General features: G+C 45.3%; 1 protein-coding gene across 7 annotated transcripts in view; it reads right to left on the reverse strand.

Annotated features, from left to right (window-relative positions):
- Positions 1 to 15,186, reverse strand: part of TRPM3 (transient receptor potential cation channel subfamily M member 3) — a 425,647-nt gene that overhangs the window by 385,467 nt on the left and 24,994 nt on the right. For 6 of the 7 annotated variants that reach the window (XM_083464736.1, XM_083464740.1, XM_083464746.1 and 3 more), the window contains exon 1: positions 4,980 to 5,234. The exons of the other annotated variant lie outside the window; for it this stretch is intronic. In XM_083464736.1, the coding sequence (XP_083320862.1) occupies positions 4,980 to 5,165 (186 nt within the window). In that variant the 5' untranslated portion in view covers positions 5,166 to 5,234. Of the gene's footprint in view, positions 1 to 4,979; positions 5,235 to 15,186 lie in introns of those variants that run through there. 7 annotated transcript variants of the gene reach the window in all.

A 15,186-nucleotide genomic window follows, 5' to 3' on the forward strand; every position in this document is an offset into this window, starting at 1 on the left:
AGTATAGGCAACTGCTTTTTTTATAAGCAAGGTCTAACAAAAAAAAAAACAAAAAAAAAAAGAATCACTTCTCAACAGCACATATGAAAATTTCCAGAATCTGCTACTGTTGCAGACTGGTCTAAAGGAATGTTTAATCAGTTTAGTATGAGTTCTTTCATATTATCATTATGCATTTCTCTGGAGCAAAAACTGGGTTTCTTTTTATTTCTCCATAGATTATTTTTCAATCCAAATCACTATGGCTGGTTTCAAGAATTCTGAGGTAGCTTAAACTGGCCCTTCCAAAAATGGAATCAGACCAAACTGAAGTTTCCAATTAATTGTTTAAAACTGAATCAGAATCCTCAAGTCATGGTATTTAGATAAAATAATTGGATAGAATTGGAATGCGTCAGAACAATTAGTTGCAGGGGTGGCCAACCTTTGTGATGCCACAGCTCAAGGCCAGCCATGCCTGGGAGCACATCTGCCTCTGAGCACTATTGCAGCAAAGACTGCAAGGTGAGGCAGCCCCACTGCCACAGAAGAGCAGCCCATGGGTCAGTGCTTGTCCTGCTTGCGGCATCTGGGCTGCATGTTTACTACCCATGATTTTAGTCTGTGGTTCTTCAATGCAGCCAGAAAGAATTCTGAAGGAGGCCACCAAACCCTTGTCCCTTGTTCTTTACAAATCAAGGGATTGTTTGTTTCACTGACCTGTATAGAACATGAGAAAAAGCTGCAATCAGAGAAGCAATGGGGATAATCAAAAGATGCATAGGACAGACCCCAAATAAAGCAGAGCTTAGGGCAAAGGGGGGACATTTGTTTCCTCAACAAGTATTTCAATTACAGCCATTTAAAAAGCTTTCAAAGAGTTACTGAGTTTTTGTCATCACAGCTACGGATTCCCAACATGCCCCAAATCTTCTCATTGGGCCATAGATTAAAGCTGCAATACGTATACACAATACCTAGGCACCAGTGTCTGAGTAAGTGATACTTAGGAGTGACTTGAAAGACATGTATAAAAACCACTTATGACATAGGTTTAATTATTTATGAGAAGGATTATGAATCTCCTTTCTGACCATAACATGATATACAATAGGTAAAAGATAAAGGTAAAGGACCCCTGGACGGTTAAGTCTAATCAAAGGCAACTATGGGGTGTGGCACTTATCTCTGCTTTCAGGCTAAGGGAGCCAGCGTTTGTCCACAGACAGCTTTCCAGGTCATGAGGCCAGCAGGACTAAACCACTTCTGGCACAACGGAACACCATGACAGAAGCCAGAGTGCACACAAACACCATTTACCTTCCCGACGCAGTGGTATCTATTTATCTACTTGCACTGGTGTGCTTTTGAACTGCTAGGTTGGCAGAAGCTGGGACAGAGCAAGGGGAGCTCATCCCATCACACGGATTCAAAGCGCCAACCTTCCATTCGGCAAGCACAAGAGGCTCAGTGGATTAGACCACAGCACCACCCATGTCCCTATTGATATACAATATACTCATACAGATAAGCACACTAAGAAAAAGAGAACAAAGCCTTATTAAAAGCAGAAAGCAAAACTTAAAAACCCACCAAATGCCATGTAAAACAAGAGTTTGCAGTCTGCGTAAAGAAGGCAAATAAGTGGCCAACACCAGCCTTCTTTAAAAATGGAGTTTCAGAATGGGGACACAGCTCCAGAAAAGACCCTTTCCAATCTACCCACCCACCTACTCTCCCTTGGCGAATGGAAATGCAACAGGAGCCTTAAATACTCTGGCTTGAACCCGAAGTTCTCTAGCACAAGGAGAAAGGCATTGCTTTCATGCAGTGAGGCAGCAATTAGCACTTGTAGTAGCTAGCATCCAAGCATCAATCAATGAGATTTAAAAGCACAACTTCATACTGATTGTGCTCTTCAACTAGATCAAGAAAAGCTAAAACTTCACTCCTACATGTGTTTGGCTTGAAATAAGACCCATTGATTTCAGTGTGATATATAATTTTCCAGGTCTGTACATCACAAGCCTAAACAGATTTAATCAGAATTAAAAACAAGTGTTCAAAAGGATTTACTTACTCCACTGTAAGGTACCTCACATTTCAGTCTTAAACATTCTATACTAAATAAGCATGTGAGAGAAAACAATTTTACTGCTACTGGTGAACTGGCAGTGCTTTCAAAAGAATTTCCTGAACTACATAAGGAGTTTTGGCAGAGAGGGGAGACCTATATCCCAGCTAGACACAAACATTCTGGACAGGCTTGAATGCTTACTATTGCTTGATCAAGGGCACTTAGCAAGCCACAATGGATAGTGGCACTATAACCATCACAATCAGAAAAAGAAAGAGCAGTGATGCAGAAACAAAGAAGGATTAGGAACAGCTGAGGGCCAAACTAGATAAGAATGGGATTGCTGATAGGATTTTCTATCTCTTTAAACTTGCTTCGAAGGCAGGTACTGTACTGGGAGGAGGAGGAGGAGGAGGATGTGGAACACAGTGCTAATGGAAGTTCAACTCCCCGCAGGCCATTTTCTCCAATCTAAATCCCTCTCAGCAAGCTGCTATTTCCCCTATCATATAACATGGCAAAGAAGGGAGATTAACAAACTCTGCCCCATCATTCTGTTCACAATTACATAGATTGTGCCCTGAGCTGCTTAAAAAATAAGTAAAAAAGAAAGACAGGAAGTGTCTCATCCAGTTTGGTCCTGGGATAAGGAGACTACAAATTGTATCCAAACCAGAGGGAAACCTACCCTGTGAAGGAATCTGCACCATGTTATATTCCCTGACAGTTCTGATGCCTCATTGCTTTTCAGTAGTCTGTCCGTGATCACAAAGACTTGTGCGTATTATCTATATCTGTATCTCCAATGAAACAGTTCTAATCTGGATTAGGGTCTTCATTCCACATTTGGTAGCATTAGCACATTCAAATCCCTTTGGTTAGGTATAATTTAGCTTTGTTAAATTATAATTTAAACTGACGTTTCAAAAATTATTTTAAAATCAGAAGAATCAAGCAAAATTAAAATACTCTGGTTTGGGGACATGTTTCAGAGTGGCCAGGACTACATTTCTATGGAATGTAACAAGGGACATAAATGGATAAAGATGATGGACACAAACCCTATTCAGCATGCAGAACTTTTTCATATACTGGAAATGTATTATTCTTCATGATACAGATATAAACACCTTAGCTATTTTGATGCTACCTGGCATTTGATGATATTTTCTGTCTATTTTTTTCCAGCCATTTTGGTAACACTTGCAAACACACATTCTTCCCCAGAAACTGTTCTTTCTATCCGAAAACACCAACTGTGTCATAAAAAAGAAGTTTAGCACGCTAGTTCTCTTTAAGTATGTTTATGACACTTGAATCTTTGTGTCTCAACTTTTCTCTACAGATTTTTTGTTATTTGCCCTCATCTTACCCACTCAGATGCTGCAAAGGGTATAAATGTGAATTCATACACACCTATCACCCCCTTTATCATGACAACCTGCTGCCATTTTCCAACATCCATTTCAGATGGATATCACAGCTTTTTATATTGTAATTTATAGCTATTACCGCTATATGTCACAGGTTGCTATTGAATTTCCTGTGAAATTCAGCTATAAAGTCAAATATTCAATTTCATGTACTTATTTGTATGACACATGAGATTAAGGATAATACAGATTTAACAAAAATACGTATAACTATTATTATTCTGCATCATCTGTTTGTGTCAGAATCAAGTTGCTTCTCCAGATTTTGGTTGTCATGGCACCCACTCTACATCAAGTTCCCCCCTTTGCCTTTATATTCTCTCAGTACTGTCCTACTGCAACCTGTTGGTGTTTTCTTTCCAGCTCAACCATCAATTGTGTTTAAAAAATAATAATCAGAAGCACAACCATCATAAATCAGTGAATCCTTTAAGAAAAAATGTTAAAAAGATAAGAAGACTAAACAAACTTTGCAAAGCTGCTAATCCACTTCCATACCCCTCACTCTGCCCACACTGACTGGCAGCAGCGCTCTTGCGGTTTGAGACAGATGCCAGGAACTGAACCTGGCACCTTCTGCATGCAAGGCAGACACCCTTCCCATGAACCACAGCTCTTCTCCTAAACTGCAGACCTTTTCAGAATGACCTCAACTCCAGGTGGTTTCATATACTACCCATCTGCATAGAAAAACCACTGTAACCAATATACTGCCTTAACATACCGTGGAACTCAATGTTCTGCCATTTTCCCAGTAAGTCAGTTTCCCCCCAGAAACAAGTACCATACCTTAGAAGCCCAGCATCAATGCCTCTCTCTTTCCAAATGTTTTCACGTGACAAGCAGTGACAGACAAAATGAATATGCATCACTTAGCAAGATTAAGAGAAACACACTAAAGTTCAGAATGTGTTAAAACAAGTGGCATAGTCAAAGCAGTGTTGGAAGACTGCGCCACTATCAGTGCAAATGTTGCCTCCAGTTCAACAACCACAGCCATGTTCTCTTGACATGAACACAGAAATAAAAGGAAGGGGCTCGTTTTCATAGAGTGGTTAAACAGCTAAGCCAATGGTTTTTTTTCCAGGCAAGAAGCAACAAGTGAATTCACTTCTCTCTGCTGAGTTTGGGGCACTTTCTTTCTCTCCGAGAGGGAGACTGAACTTCCCATCCTGCCCAGGACTTTTCGGCCCTGCCAATGCCTGCAGCCCGCGCGAAGACCCCTCGCTGGAGCCAAGGGAGCGAGAGGCGGCGGGGAGGCTGGCGCCGGGAGGGCCGTGTGGCGGCGCCAATGGACTCGAGGACCCCGGAGCCAAATGCCCTGGCCAAGGGAGGCGAGAGGAGGCCCCCGACTCACCTGACGGGGACGGGCTCAGGGCACCAGCTCTTGGCAGGCAGGCTCGCTCCCCGCCCATCCCAAGAGCGCGCCCGCCGCCTTGATCCGGCCCCGGAGGCGGCTCGTCCCCCGGCGTGTCCCGCCAGCCACTTACCGGCGGCGGCTGCGAGGGGAGCCCGGAGCGCTTGGTGGAGCCTTGGCGGGAACTCAGCCTCTTCCAGGACTCGGCAAACCTGCCCCGGCTGGCGCTGCGGCTTCTTCGGCGACCCGGGTCCTCCTGCTCGGAGGAGGAGGAGGCGCCTTTCTCCGCCGCGCTCGGACTCCGCCACTTCTGCCCCATCGCGAGGCCGGAGCGACGCGCTAAGGGGCGGCTCGCGGCTCCGCGGCCACCACCTGCTTGCGAGCGGCTCTTGCCATCTCGCCGCCGCCGCCGCGCGGCTCCCGCGAAGGTTGCCTGGGGAGCCGAGGAAGCGCTGGCCGCGCGCTCTCCCTCGGCCGGCTCTTTCTTCGGGCGCGAAGGAGGAGGAGGAGGAGGAGGAAGAAGAAGCGGCGCGCAGGCGGGCGGGCGCGGCTCCCTCGCTCCCTCGCTCTCTCTCTCTCGGCCCGGAGACCTGAGCGGGTCGGGCGAGCGGCGACGCCTCGTTCCTGGCGCCAGATGGAAGCCAGAGCAGCGCCGCGCGGCCAACTTCCCCCTGGAGCGAGACGAGGCGAGCCGCCCTCCGAGACCGCCTTCTGGGGTGATGAGGCGGTGGGAGAAAAGAAATCCCGAGGAGGCGCGACTTCCCCCGTGGAATAAAGTCACCTCCCCCGCCCCCCAGTTTCAGATCTCGCAGTTTTATTTCTGTTTGGGGAATTGATCTCTTGCCTGCTAAATGTTAAGCTGTTAAATTGGGTTATTTCACATAACATTGGGAGGATTTATCTTATGCATTACTTGACATTATTTTCATTTTTCGTTTTGAACTGAGCACAGAGTTGTGAGAAAGTCACATTCAAATAAACAGATGATGAAGATGATGCCGGTGACCATGCAGATTTCACTGCTTCTGCCCCCAATCAATAAAAAGACACAGCTAACTGAGCTTCTATACCCCCTAACAAAAGGTCTCTCCCCCCCAACAAAAATCCTGGCTTTACCCACAGAGTGGGGAATCGTCTTTCCTTCCTGACAAAATGGCCTGCACAGAATGGGCCAGGTCTGGATTGTGCCCACCTGTCAAATCCAGTCACCCGCCACTGTTCTACCAATCTACCCAGAATCAGGCCCACTGAATTTAATGGGGCTTACTCCCTCGCAGCACATGTACAGCTCACCACTTTCCCCAAAGAATCCTGCAAACTGGTTTTTAAGGGTGTCATGAACTGTAGCTTTATGAGTGGGTAGACTACAGTTCCCAGGGTTTGTATGAGTGGGTAGACTACAGTTCCCGTGTTTATGCAGCCTGAACAATGTGCAGCATGTTCACTAGCAGGTAAGTCCCATTGAATTTAATGAGATTTCTGAGTGTACACGCCCAGGATTGCCCTGTAAGTCAATTGCACAGCTTGCAACCAATGTCCTACAAACAACGTATTTCATGAATATGAGAACATGATAAGTAGTAAAATAGTATCCGAGCATAGGATCCGGTCATAATACGGAATGAAGGCCCCTTGATTCAGAACATTTTAAATTCCACAGCAGTGCATGAAAGTACATTCCACAAATACATTTTGTTTTCAAAATGCTGATTAGTTGAATATATAATCTCTTTGTAAGAAAATATTCACCAGCTTTAAAACTTTGTGTGTGGTGGTTTCTCTTGGTGTTTCCTATCAAGTTAATTGCAGCAGAAAACATGGTGATTGCTGAAATTAAGACCCACTAGGATTTATTCCTAAATCATAGTCCACAATCATGCATGCCTGAGTATTCTCCAGTATGCAGATGAATACCCAGTTCTACTTGTTTAAATCAGAACCAGTGAAGGCTGTGAATGTCCTGTGTGAGTGTCTGGAGGTGGTTGGCGGATGGAGGGCAGCTAATGGGATTGCGGTTGAATCCCAACAATACAGAAGTACTGTTTTGGGGGGACAGGGTCCAGGGCAGCTGTCTACTAGCTCCATCTTGTACGCAGGCTGAGACCCTACCTGCCCACAGACCGTCTTGCCAGAGTGGTGCATGCTCTAGTTATCTCCTGCTTGGACTACTGCAACGTGCTCTACATGGGGCTACATTAGAAGGTGACCTGGAAACAACTAATTCAGAATGTGGCAGCTAGACTGGTGACTAGGAGTGGCTGCCGAGACCATATAACACTGGTCTTGAAAGACCTACATTGGCTCCTAGTACGTTTCCGAGCACAATTCAAAGTGTTGGTGCTTTAAAGCCTTAAATGGCCTTCGCCCAATATAACTGAAGGAGTGTCTCCCCCCCCCCAATCATTCAGCCCAGACATTGATGTCCTTCTCCAAGAGTCTTTTGGGGTTTCCCTCACTCCAAGAAGTGAAGTTACAGGGAACCAGCCAAAGAGCCTTCTCATCAATGGCACACTCCCTGTGGAACACCCTCCCATCAGATATCAAGGAGATGAAGAACTACACAACTTTTAGAAGACATCCAAAGGCAGCCCTGTATTGGAATTTTTTTAATGTTTGATGTTTTATTATGTTTTTATATGTGCTGGAAGCCACTCAGAATGGCTGGGGAAGCTGAGCCAAATGGGCAGGATTAGTACTTGTGACCACCCAATAAGACTGACAATGGATTCAGGACAAAACCTAACAAGAAAGCACTTTTTATGCAAGGGCATACCTGGGTGCAGGCCCAAGCAGACATGAAAATCATACTGCTGGTGATTGTGTGCATGGATGGAAGGGGTGTGTGAATCCTCCCTCTTGTCTCCTTCCAGTTTTGGCCACCCCCAACCTGGCCAGCCAAGGCTCTCCTATGGATCATTGCTCCTGTCAGCTCCCTGCCCAAGGAGGAGGAGGAAGCAAGAAGGGATGTGAGAGACGGAGGCGGCAGGCGAGAGCATTGCATTGCTAAGGCTTCAGGGAACTTGACCTGCTGAAGTGAGACGACAATGGAGCCACGAAGGGGTGGGGGGAATCCGGGTTGCTCTTTGACCCCTGTGGGTCAACTGGGCTCTCTGGCACTGCTTGCAACACCTGCCTGAACCTCTCTCCCCTTCAACTAGCTATGTCCTCTCCCCCCACCCAATGTGTGTGCATTTAAAAGCAAAAAGATTCATCATTTGCCCCATCTGTGGATGGCCCCATAAATAATTTAGGAAATTTGGGGAGCTTCCTTAAAGTGAATTAGATCACCCATCCATCAAGCTCAATGTCATCTACAAGACTGACAGCAGCTCTCAAGGGTTTTAAGGCAGGAGCTTGGAGGGTGATGGCCAGGGAAAGGGCCTTTTCACTTCTGGCTCACTATATCATGCTCTACCGAGTGAGCTCTCCCAGACTTCCTTGTTCAAAGCACTTATAGTTGCATTGTCTTGTGTAGCAGCACTAGTGAAATATCCTGGATGTTTGCTAAACTCATGAATCACTAGGGCATGGCTCATGCATCGATCCTATTAATTAAACAACTGAAGCATTTTTATCCTACTCATCAGCAGACAAGGCTACCAAAGTGACTTACATACAATCAGTCAGTTGGATCCATATTCAGCTAGCTGAACTAGGATTCTATAGAAATCAGTGGGACAAGATAGCTCTCACTGAAATTACAGTGAGTAATTAACTAACCCAGTGCATCCCACCCAATAAGGACAAAACAATTAAAACAGTAACATCCCTATTTAAGAAAGTAATGATCATAGTTCATTACTTTCGCTTTCTCTGCTTGCTGCACAATTGGTTTTAATGGGGTATGTTATCAGTACCTTTCACAGTGACCACAGATCAAGTGAGCTCTGTGTGATGTCTGAAAGTGATCTTTAAGATTTCTAGAAAAGGGGACCAGAGGGTGGTGAAGAACTGCTTGCTTCAACTGAAATAGCTGGTCCCAGCCTGCCTTTTCAGAGAACTGAAAAAAGATGGCATAATTTGACCTGCTAAATGTGGGATGAATTATTCAGTGGTAAACACGCATCCTAAATAAGATCAGATAAGACACCAAAAATTATAGTATTTCACCAGTATTTTATTCCTTCTCACATTCAGAACCAGGGTATTCAACAAGTTATTTTAAATATATTTAATCTGAACTAGTAGAAGCAAAAGAACATAAGGCATGAAGAGATGCAAATAATCTCTCCCAGTTTGAAACAATCAGTAATGCAAATTATGTATATTATAAATGTTAGCTGACATCAGAGTTCTAAAAACAAGACACTCCTAGTTCACAAAATCAGAGTTGTCATTACGAAATTCTCAAAAGATATGCCACTTGCGTAAGAGAATAGTAAAGAAAAATGTGTCAAGTTCAGTATGTTCCTTTAGTATTTATCTTAATCTGAAAATTAACAAGCTCAAAAGGAATGCTATAACAACAACAACAACAACAACAACAACAACAATTTATTACTTATACCCTGCCCATCTGGCCAGGCCTCCTCAGCCACTCTGGGCTGCTCCCAGCAGAATATTAAAAACACGATAAAACTTCAAACATTTAAAACTTCCCTAAACACAGCTGCCTTCAGATGTCTTCTAAAAGTCAGATAGTTGTTTATTTCCTTGATGGGAGGGCGTTCCACAGGGTGGGTGCCAGAATTAATAAGCTCTGTATAGCTTTCATGGCTAACAGCTACTGCTAGACCTAAAATGATTTGTCTAATCTGCTATTAAATTTACCTAAATGACATTTTGTGACAGAAAATTGCATCAATTAAATCAGAAGTAGAGAACTGGATTTGATCAATGCGACAGATCATTGTCCCCACCCCCACCCATAGGAAAAGTTTGACAGGTGGGCAGAGCGACCCTTCTGTCAATAACATCTTACCACAATGGCATCAAACTACCTTTTGGGGTTTGGGGTGGTGTTTTTTTTATATATATAAAAATCTTTATTGTTTTTACAATTAGTTTACAGCCATACACTTCAATATTCACAATAAACAATTGGACACAATAAACATTGCAGCATTTAACATGTACAGTGGTACCTCGGGTTACACGCTTCAGGTTACAGACACCGCCAACCCAGAAATAGTGCTTCAGGTTAAGAACTTTGCTTCAGGATGAGAACAGAAATCGGGCTCCAGTGGTGCGGCGGAAGCAGGAGACCCCATTAGCTAAAGTGGTGCTTCAGGTTAAGAACAGTTTCAGGTTAAGAACAGACCTCTGGAACGAATTAAGTACTTAACCCGAGGTACCACTATATGCATAAACAAAAAAGATAGTAAGTATTATGTTTTACTTATCTACTTATTTTGTTGTTGTTTTGTTTATAATAATAATTTATTATTTCTACCCCGCCCATCCGCCTGGGTTTCCCCAGCCACTCTGGGCAGCTTCCAGCAAAAGATTAAAGGTAAAGGATCCCTGACAGTTAAGTCCAGTCACGAACGACTCTTGGGTTGTTGCACTCATCTTGCTTTACTGGCCCAGGGAGCTGACATTTGTCCGCAGACAGTTTTTCCAGGTCATGTGGCCAGCATGACTAAGCCGCTTCTGGCGAAACCAGAGCAGCGCACGGAAACACTGTTTACCTTCCCGCTGGAGTGGTCCCTATTTATCTACTTGCACTTTGACGTGCTTTCAAACTGCTAGGTTGGCAATAGCTGGGACTGAGCAACGGGAGCTCACCCCGCCGCGGGGATTCGAACCGCCGACCTTCTGATCAGCAAGCCCTAGGCTCACTGGTTTAGACCACAGAACCACCCACGTCCCTAAGTAGCAAAAGATCAGAAATACATTAAAATATCAGTCATTAAAAACTTCCCTAAACAGGGCTGCCTTCAGATGTCTTCTAAAAGTCAGGTCGTTGTTTATTTCTTTGACATCTGATGGGAGGGCATTCCACAGGGTGGGCGCCACCACCACCAAGAAGGACCTCTGCCTGGTCCCCTGTAACTTCACTTCCTGCAGAAAGGGAACTGCCAGAAGACCCTCGGTGCTGGACCTCGGTGTTCAGGTAGAATGATGGGGGTGGAGACGCTCCTTCAGGGATACTGGGCCAAGACCGTTTAGGGCTTTAAAGGTCAGCACCAACACTTTGAATTGTGCTTGGAAACCAAGTGGGAGCCAATGTAGGCCTTTCAAGACCAGTTTTATATGGTCTTGTTGGCTGCTCCCAGTCACCAATCTAGCTGCCTCATTCTGGATTAGTTGTAGTTTCCGGGTCACCTTCAAAGGTAGAGCGCATTGCAGTAGTCCAAGCGGGAGATAACTAGAGCATGCACCACTCTGGCGAGACAGTCCACGAGCAGGTAGGGTCTCAGCCTGCGTACCAGGTGGAGCTAGTAGACAGCTGCCCCAGACACAGAATTGACCTGCGCCTCCATGGAGTCCAAAATGACTCCCAGACTGCGTACGTGGTCTTTCAGGGGCAAAGTTGCCCCATTCAGGACCAGGGACTCCACCACACACACACACACCCTGTCCCCCAAAAACTGTACTTCTGTATTGTTGGGATTCAACCTCAATCCATTAGCTGCCATCCATCCTCCAACCTCCTCCAGACACTCACACAGGACCTTCACCGCCTTCACTGGTTCTGATTTAAAAGAGAGGTAGAGCTATATTGGCCAGGTCCAAATATGGTTTTTTTAAGAAGCGGTTTAATAACTGCCTCTTTCAGCAGGTCTGGGAAGGCTCCCCACAGAGGGAAGCTTTCACCACCCTGCAGAGCCCATCGCCCAGCCCAGGGGTCTGCAACCTGTGGCTCCGGAGCCGCATGTGGCTCTTTTACATCTTTGCTGCGGCTCCGGGGCGGATACTAGCGAGGGGAGGAGGCGCATTGTGTGCCCCGACACTCCTCACTGTGGCGGGCGCTGTACTGGCTGTGACGTCGCATGGGGGCGGTGCGTGCGTTAGTCACGCACCGTCCTGACGTCACCTTCCCGCCCGATGTCAGATCGTGGCTCCGGAGATATATTTGTTTTAAATGTCGCAATGGTTTTGCGGCTCCCAGTTGTTGTTTTTTCTTCAGAAACGGGTCCAAGTGGCTCTTTTTGTCTTAAAGGTTGCAGACCCCTGGCCCAGCCCTTCCCAGCTTGCTTTTATGAGCCTGGATGGGCAAGAATCAAGGAGACAGGTGGTCGGCTTCACTCGTCCAAACAGCCTGTCCACATCATTGGAGGCAACAGATTGGAATTCATCCCATGCAACTTGACTAGACAGGGCTCTAGTACTCTTCCGCCCTGGCCCTGTTCCCATGGTGGAGTCTACCTCTTTCCGAATCTGAGTAACTTTATCTGCAAAAAATGTGGGGCAAAAACTTACCGGGCCCTGGACTTCCGGGTTAGCGCCTCCAGTAATGGCTGAATTCCTCTGATCGGGAGGAATTTGCTTCGTGTAAATTAGGGTCTGGCCGCCACGGCGAAGGCAGGGACCCACAAAAAATCACAGGCGGGAGAAGCCTGTGAATGTGGGACTCGGCTGGCACCTTTTGCGCCTCCCCTACTCGCGGGGAAACCCGATTTCGGGGATCTGGAGCGACGTGGGGTGAGTGGCGCGGTGCTTCGAATTGACTGCTTCTTTCACGGAGTGAAACCACATTGCTGTTGCCGGAGAGCGCTGACTTTTTCCTGTGGACAATTTGATCTTAAAACAACTACCCGTGAGTAGAACGGAAAATTGGATTTTTAAACGTCTTAATTTGGCACCGAAACAGGGGAGGTTTCAAACAGGAAGTCCGCCTTCCCCTTTTGTAAATAGACTGAAGCAAAGAGGCTGCAAGCTAAAGTCTTGGAAAGCTTTTCATAAAGGACTAAACTTCCATCGGCTAAAATCATCAAACCCCCCCTTGGAAGCAGGAGAAGAGGGGGGAAATTTTAGACCACGTAAGCCTGCAGGAGAGAGTGAAAGAAAGTCAATTTACTACTGTTCTGAACCTGGAAACGGGCTGCTAGTAAGACTGAAGTTTTGGATATGCTCATTGACTGTGAATAGATCGTTTGTTGACAGTAAGTTAAAGAAGAGAAATACATTGTTTCCATTGTCTCCTTCTGCGTTTAAAAAGGAGTAAAAGTAATTGAAAATTGAAACTAACTTTTGATACAAATAGAAATTGTTTCCCTCTAGAGGAAGCCTTCGAAATTGTTACATGAGCTGAGCTGGGGGAATTTCCAGCTGCAAGATAAGACTGTGAGAATCTGGGATTGACCTTGGACCATTAAGAATGTTGACAGAAGAAGCCTTAGTGGTTGCATTATGTAAGATTAATGACTCACTGGAACAGCTCCATAAGAAGATGGATGTGATGATTATAAAAATTGATAATTTGGAACAAAAAGTGCCTAATTTGGGACAAAAAGTGAATATTAATACAGAAACTATTCAGGAATCGATACAGGGATCTACTTTGACATGGCAAATTGAGGAGAAGGCAGGGGAGAAAGTTGTTGTTGTGGAACCTAAAGTAGCACAAGCTCCAGCCTCACAGATGCAATTTGATGACTATAAGTTGATGCCTTTTATGACTGAATTTAGAGAAAGTCAGACTTTGAGGATTGGAGCCCCGCTTGGACTGGAGAAGGAAAGTTGGATAGATTCCTTCACGCTGGGATTTATTGACCTTTGGGACCTGGACTTGGGTCAGGAGGAGACTGGAGTTGTGGGGACCGCCAGATTTGGAGGAACTTTGAAATACGACTGGAAATATCTTTTGAATTTTAGTTTTAACTATGGAGATTTGGCTGACTTGTCAAGAAGGAATAAAAACATTGATAGGTTGAATGTCCCCGAGATCTACTTTTCAGCATCAAAGAAAGGAAAATAAGAACAAGATCAGGAGAAGACAAAGTAAAGTGCATGTATAAATATGAAGAAGACCTGCAGAAGGGACCTGGAAAAGAGTTAAGAGCCTCGGACAGAAGATCACCAGGTTGATGGACTATATGGAATTGACGGAAATGACTGGCAGAATCCAAGACCAGGGAGAAGAGACGGTGGAAGAATATTGGAAAAAGTTTAAAATCTATATATGGAAATAATGTAAAATTAATGAGTGTTAGAAAAATGCTGGAAGGGAATTATACAGCTTTAGTAGAAATGTTTTAAGGAATTAAGCATAAATAAGTATTATAGTATTAATGGAAAATAAGGTTAAATATGTTAAGATAATCATGACAGAAAATAGAGAAAGATGGAAAGGATTTGCTGAAATAATTAATAGAAATGGAATACAAAAAGGGAGGTGAGAGGAGGTCGATGAAACAAGGGAATGAAAGAGAGGATATTGAGATGGTATGATGTGTGTGTTTTGAATTGTTTTTGCTTTTGTTTTGTTTAATGTGTTAATGTTGTGTTGTGTATTGTTTATATATTGTATTGTATTGTTTTTTTCTTTTGCTTTTCCTTCTTTTTCCTTCTTTTTCATTTTTTCTTTTCTTTTCTCCTTTTTGTAAGGTTTAAAAGTAATATTTTTTTTAAAAAAAAAACTTACCGGGCCCTGATGGCAAAGGTTGTTCCGTTAGACTGCAAACCACCTGAAAGAGTCTCCTGCTATTTTCTGCAGATACAATAGAGGCGGTGAAGAAGTTCCTCTTTGCCGTCACTATCGCCACTTGGTAGGCTCGACATTGAGCTCAAACCTGTGTCCGGTCCCATTCAGAATGAGTTTTCCGCCACTGGCACTCTAGCTGTCTCAATGATTGTTTCATTGCCCTCAGCTCCAGGGAAAACCATGGGGCTGTCCGGGCTCCATGTAATCAGAGAGGGCACTTCGGAGCCAGACAGTCAATAGCCCTGGTTAACTCCACATTCCAGTGGGCCACCAGGGAATCAGCTGAAAGGCCATCAACATGGGATAAAGCATCCCCTACCACTTCTGGAAGGGGACGCGGGTGGCGCTGTGGGTAAAACCTCAGTGCCTATGACTTGCTGATCATATGGTTGGCGGTTCGAATCCCCGCGGCGGGGTGAGCTCCCGTCGTTCAGTCCCAGCTCCTGCCCACCCAGCAGTTCGAAAGCACCCCTAAGTACAAGTAGATAAACAGGTACCGCTTTCTAGCGGGAAGGGAAACGGCATTTCCGTGTGCGGCGCTGGTGCTGGCTCACCAGTGCAGCTTCGTCACGCTGGCCACGTGACCCGGAAGTGTCTTCGGACGGCGACGGCTCCCGGTCTCTTGAGCGAGATGAGCGCACAACCCTAGAGTCGGTCACCTGTGCGCCCTGGGCTTTGGGCAGCACTCCGCAAGCCTGTGGAGCCCGGCGGGAGTTCCCGCCGGGCTCCCAAGGCTTGCGGATAGCAGCCT

This window comes from Podarcis liolepis (genome assembly GCF_965112155.1).
Source record: "Podarcis liolepis genome assembly, chromosome: 11".
NCBI classification, from domain to species: Eukaryota; Metazoa; Chordata; class Lepidosauria; order Squamata; family Lacertidae; genus Podarcis; species Podarcis liolepis.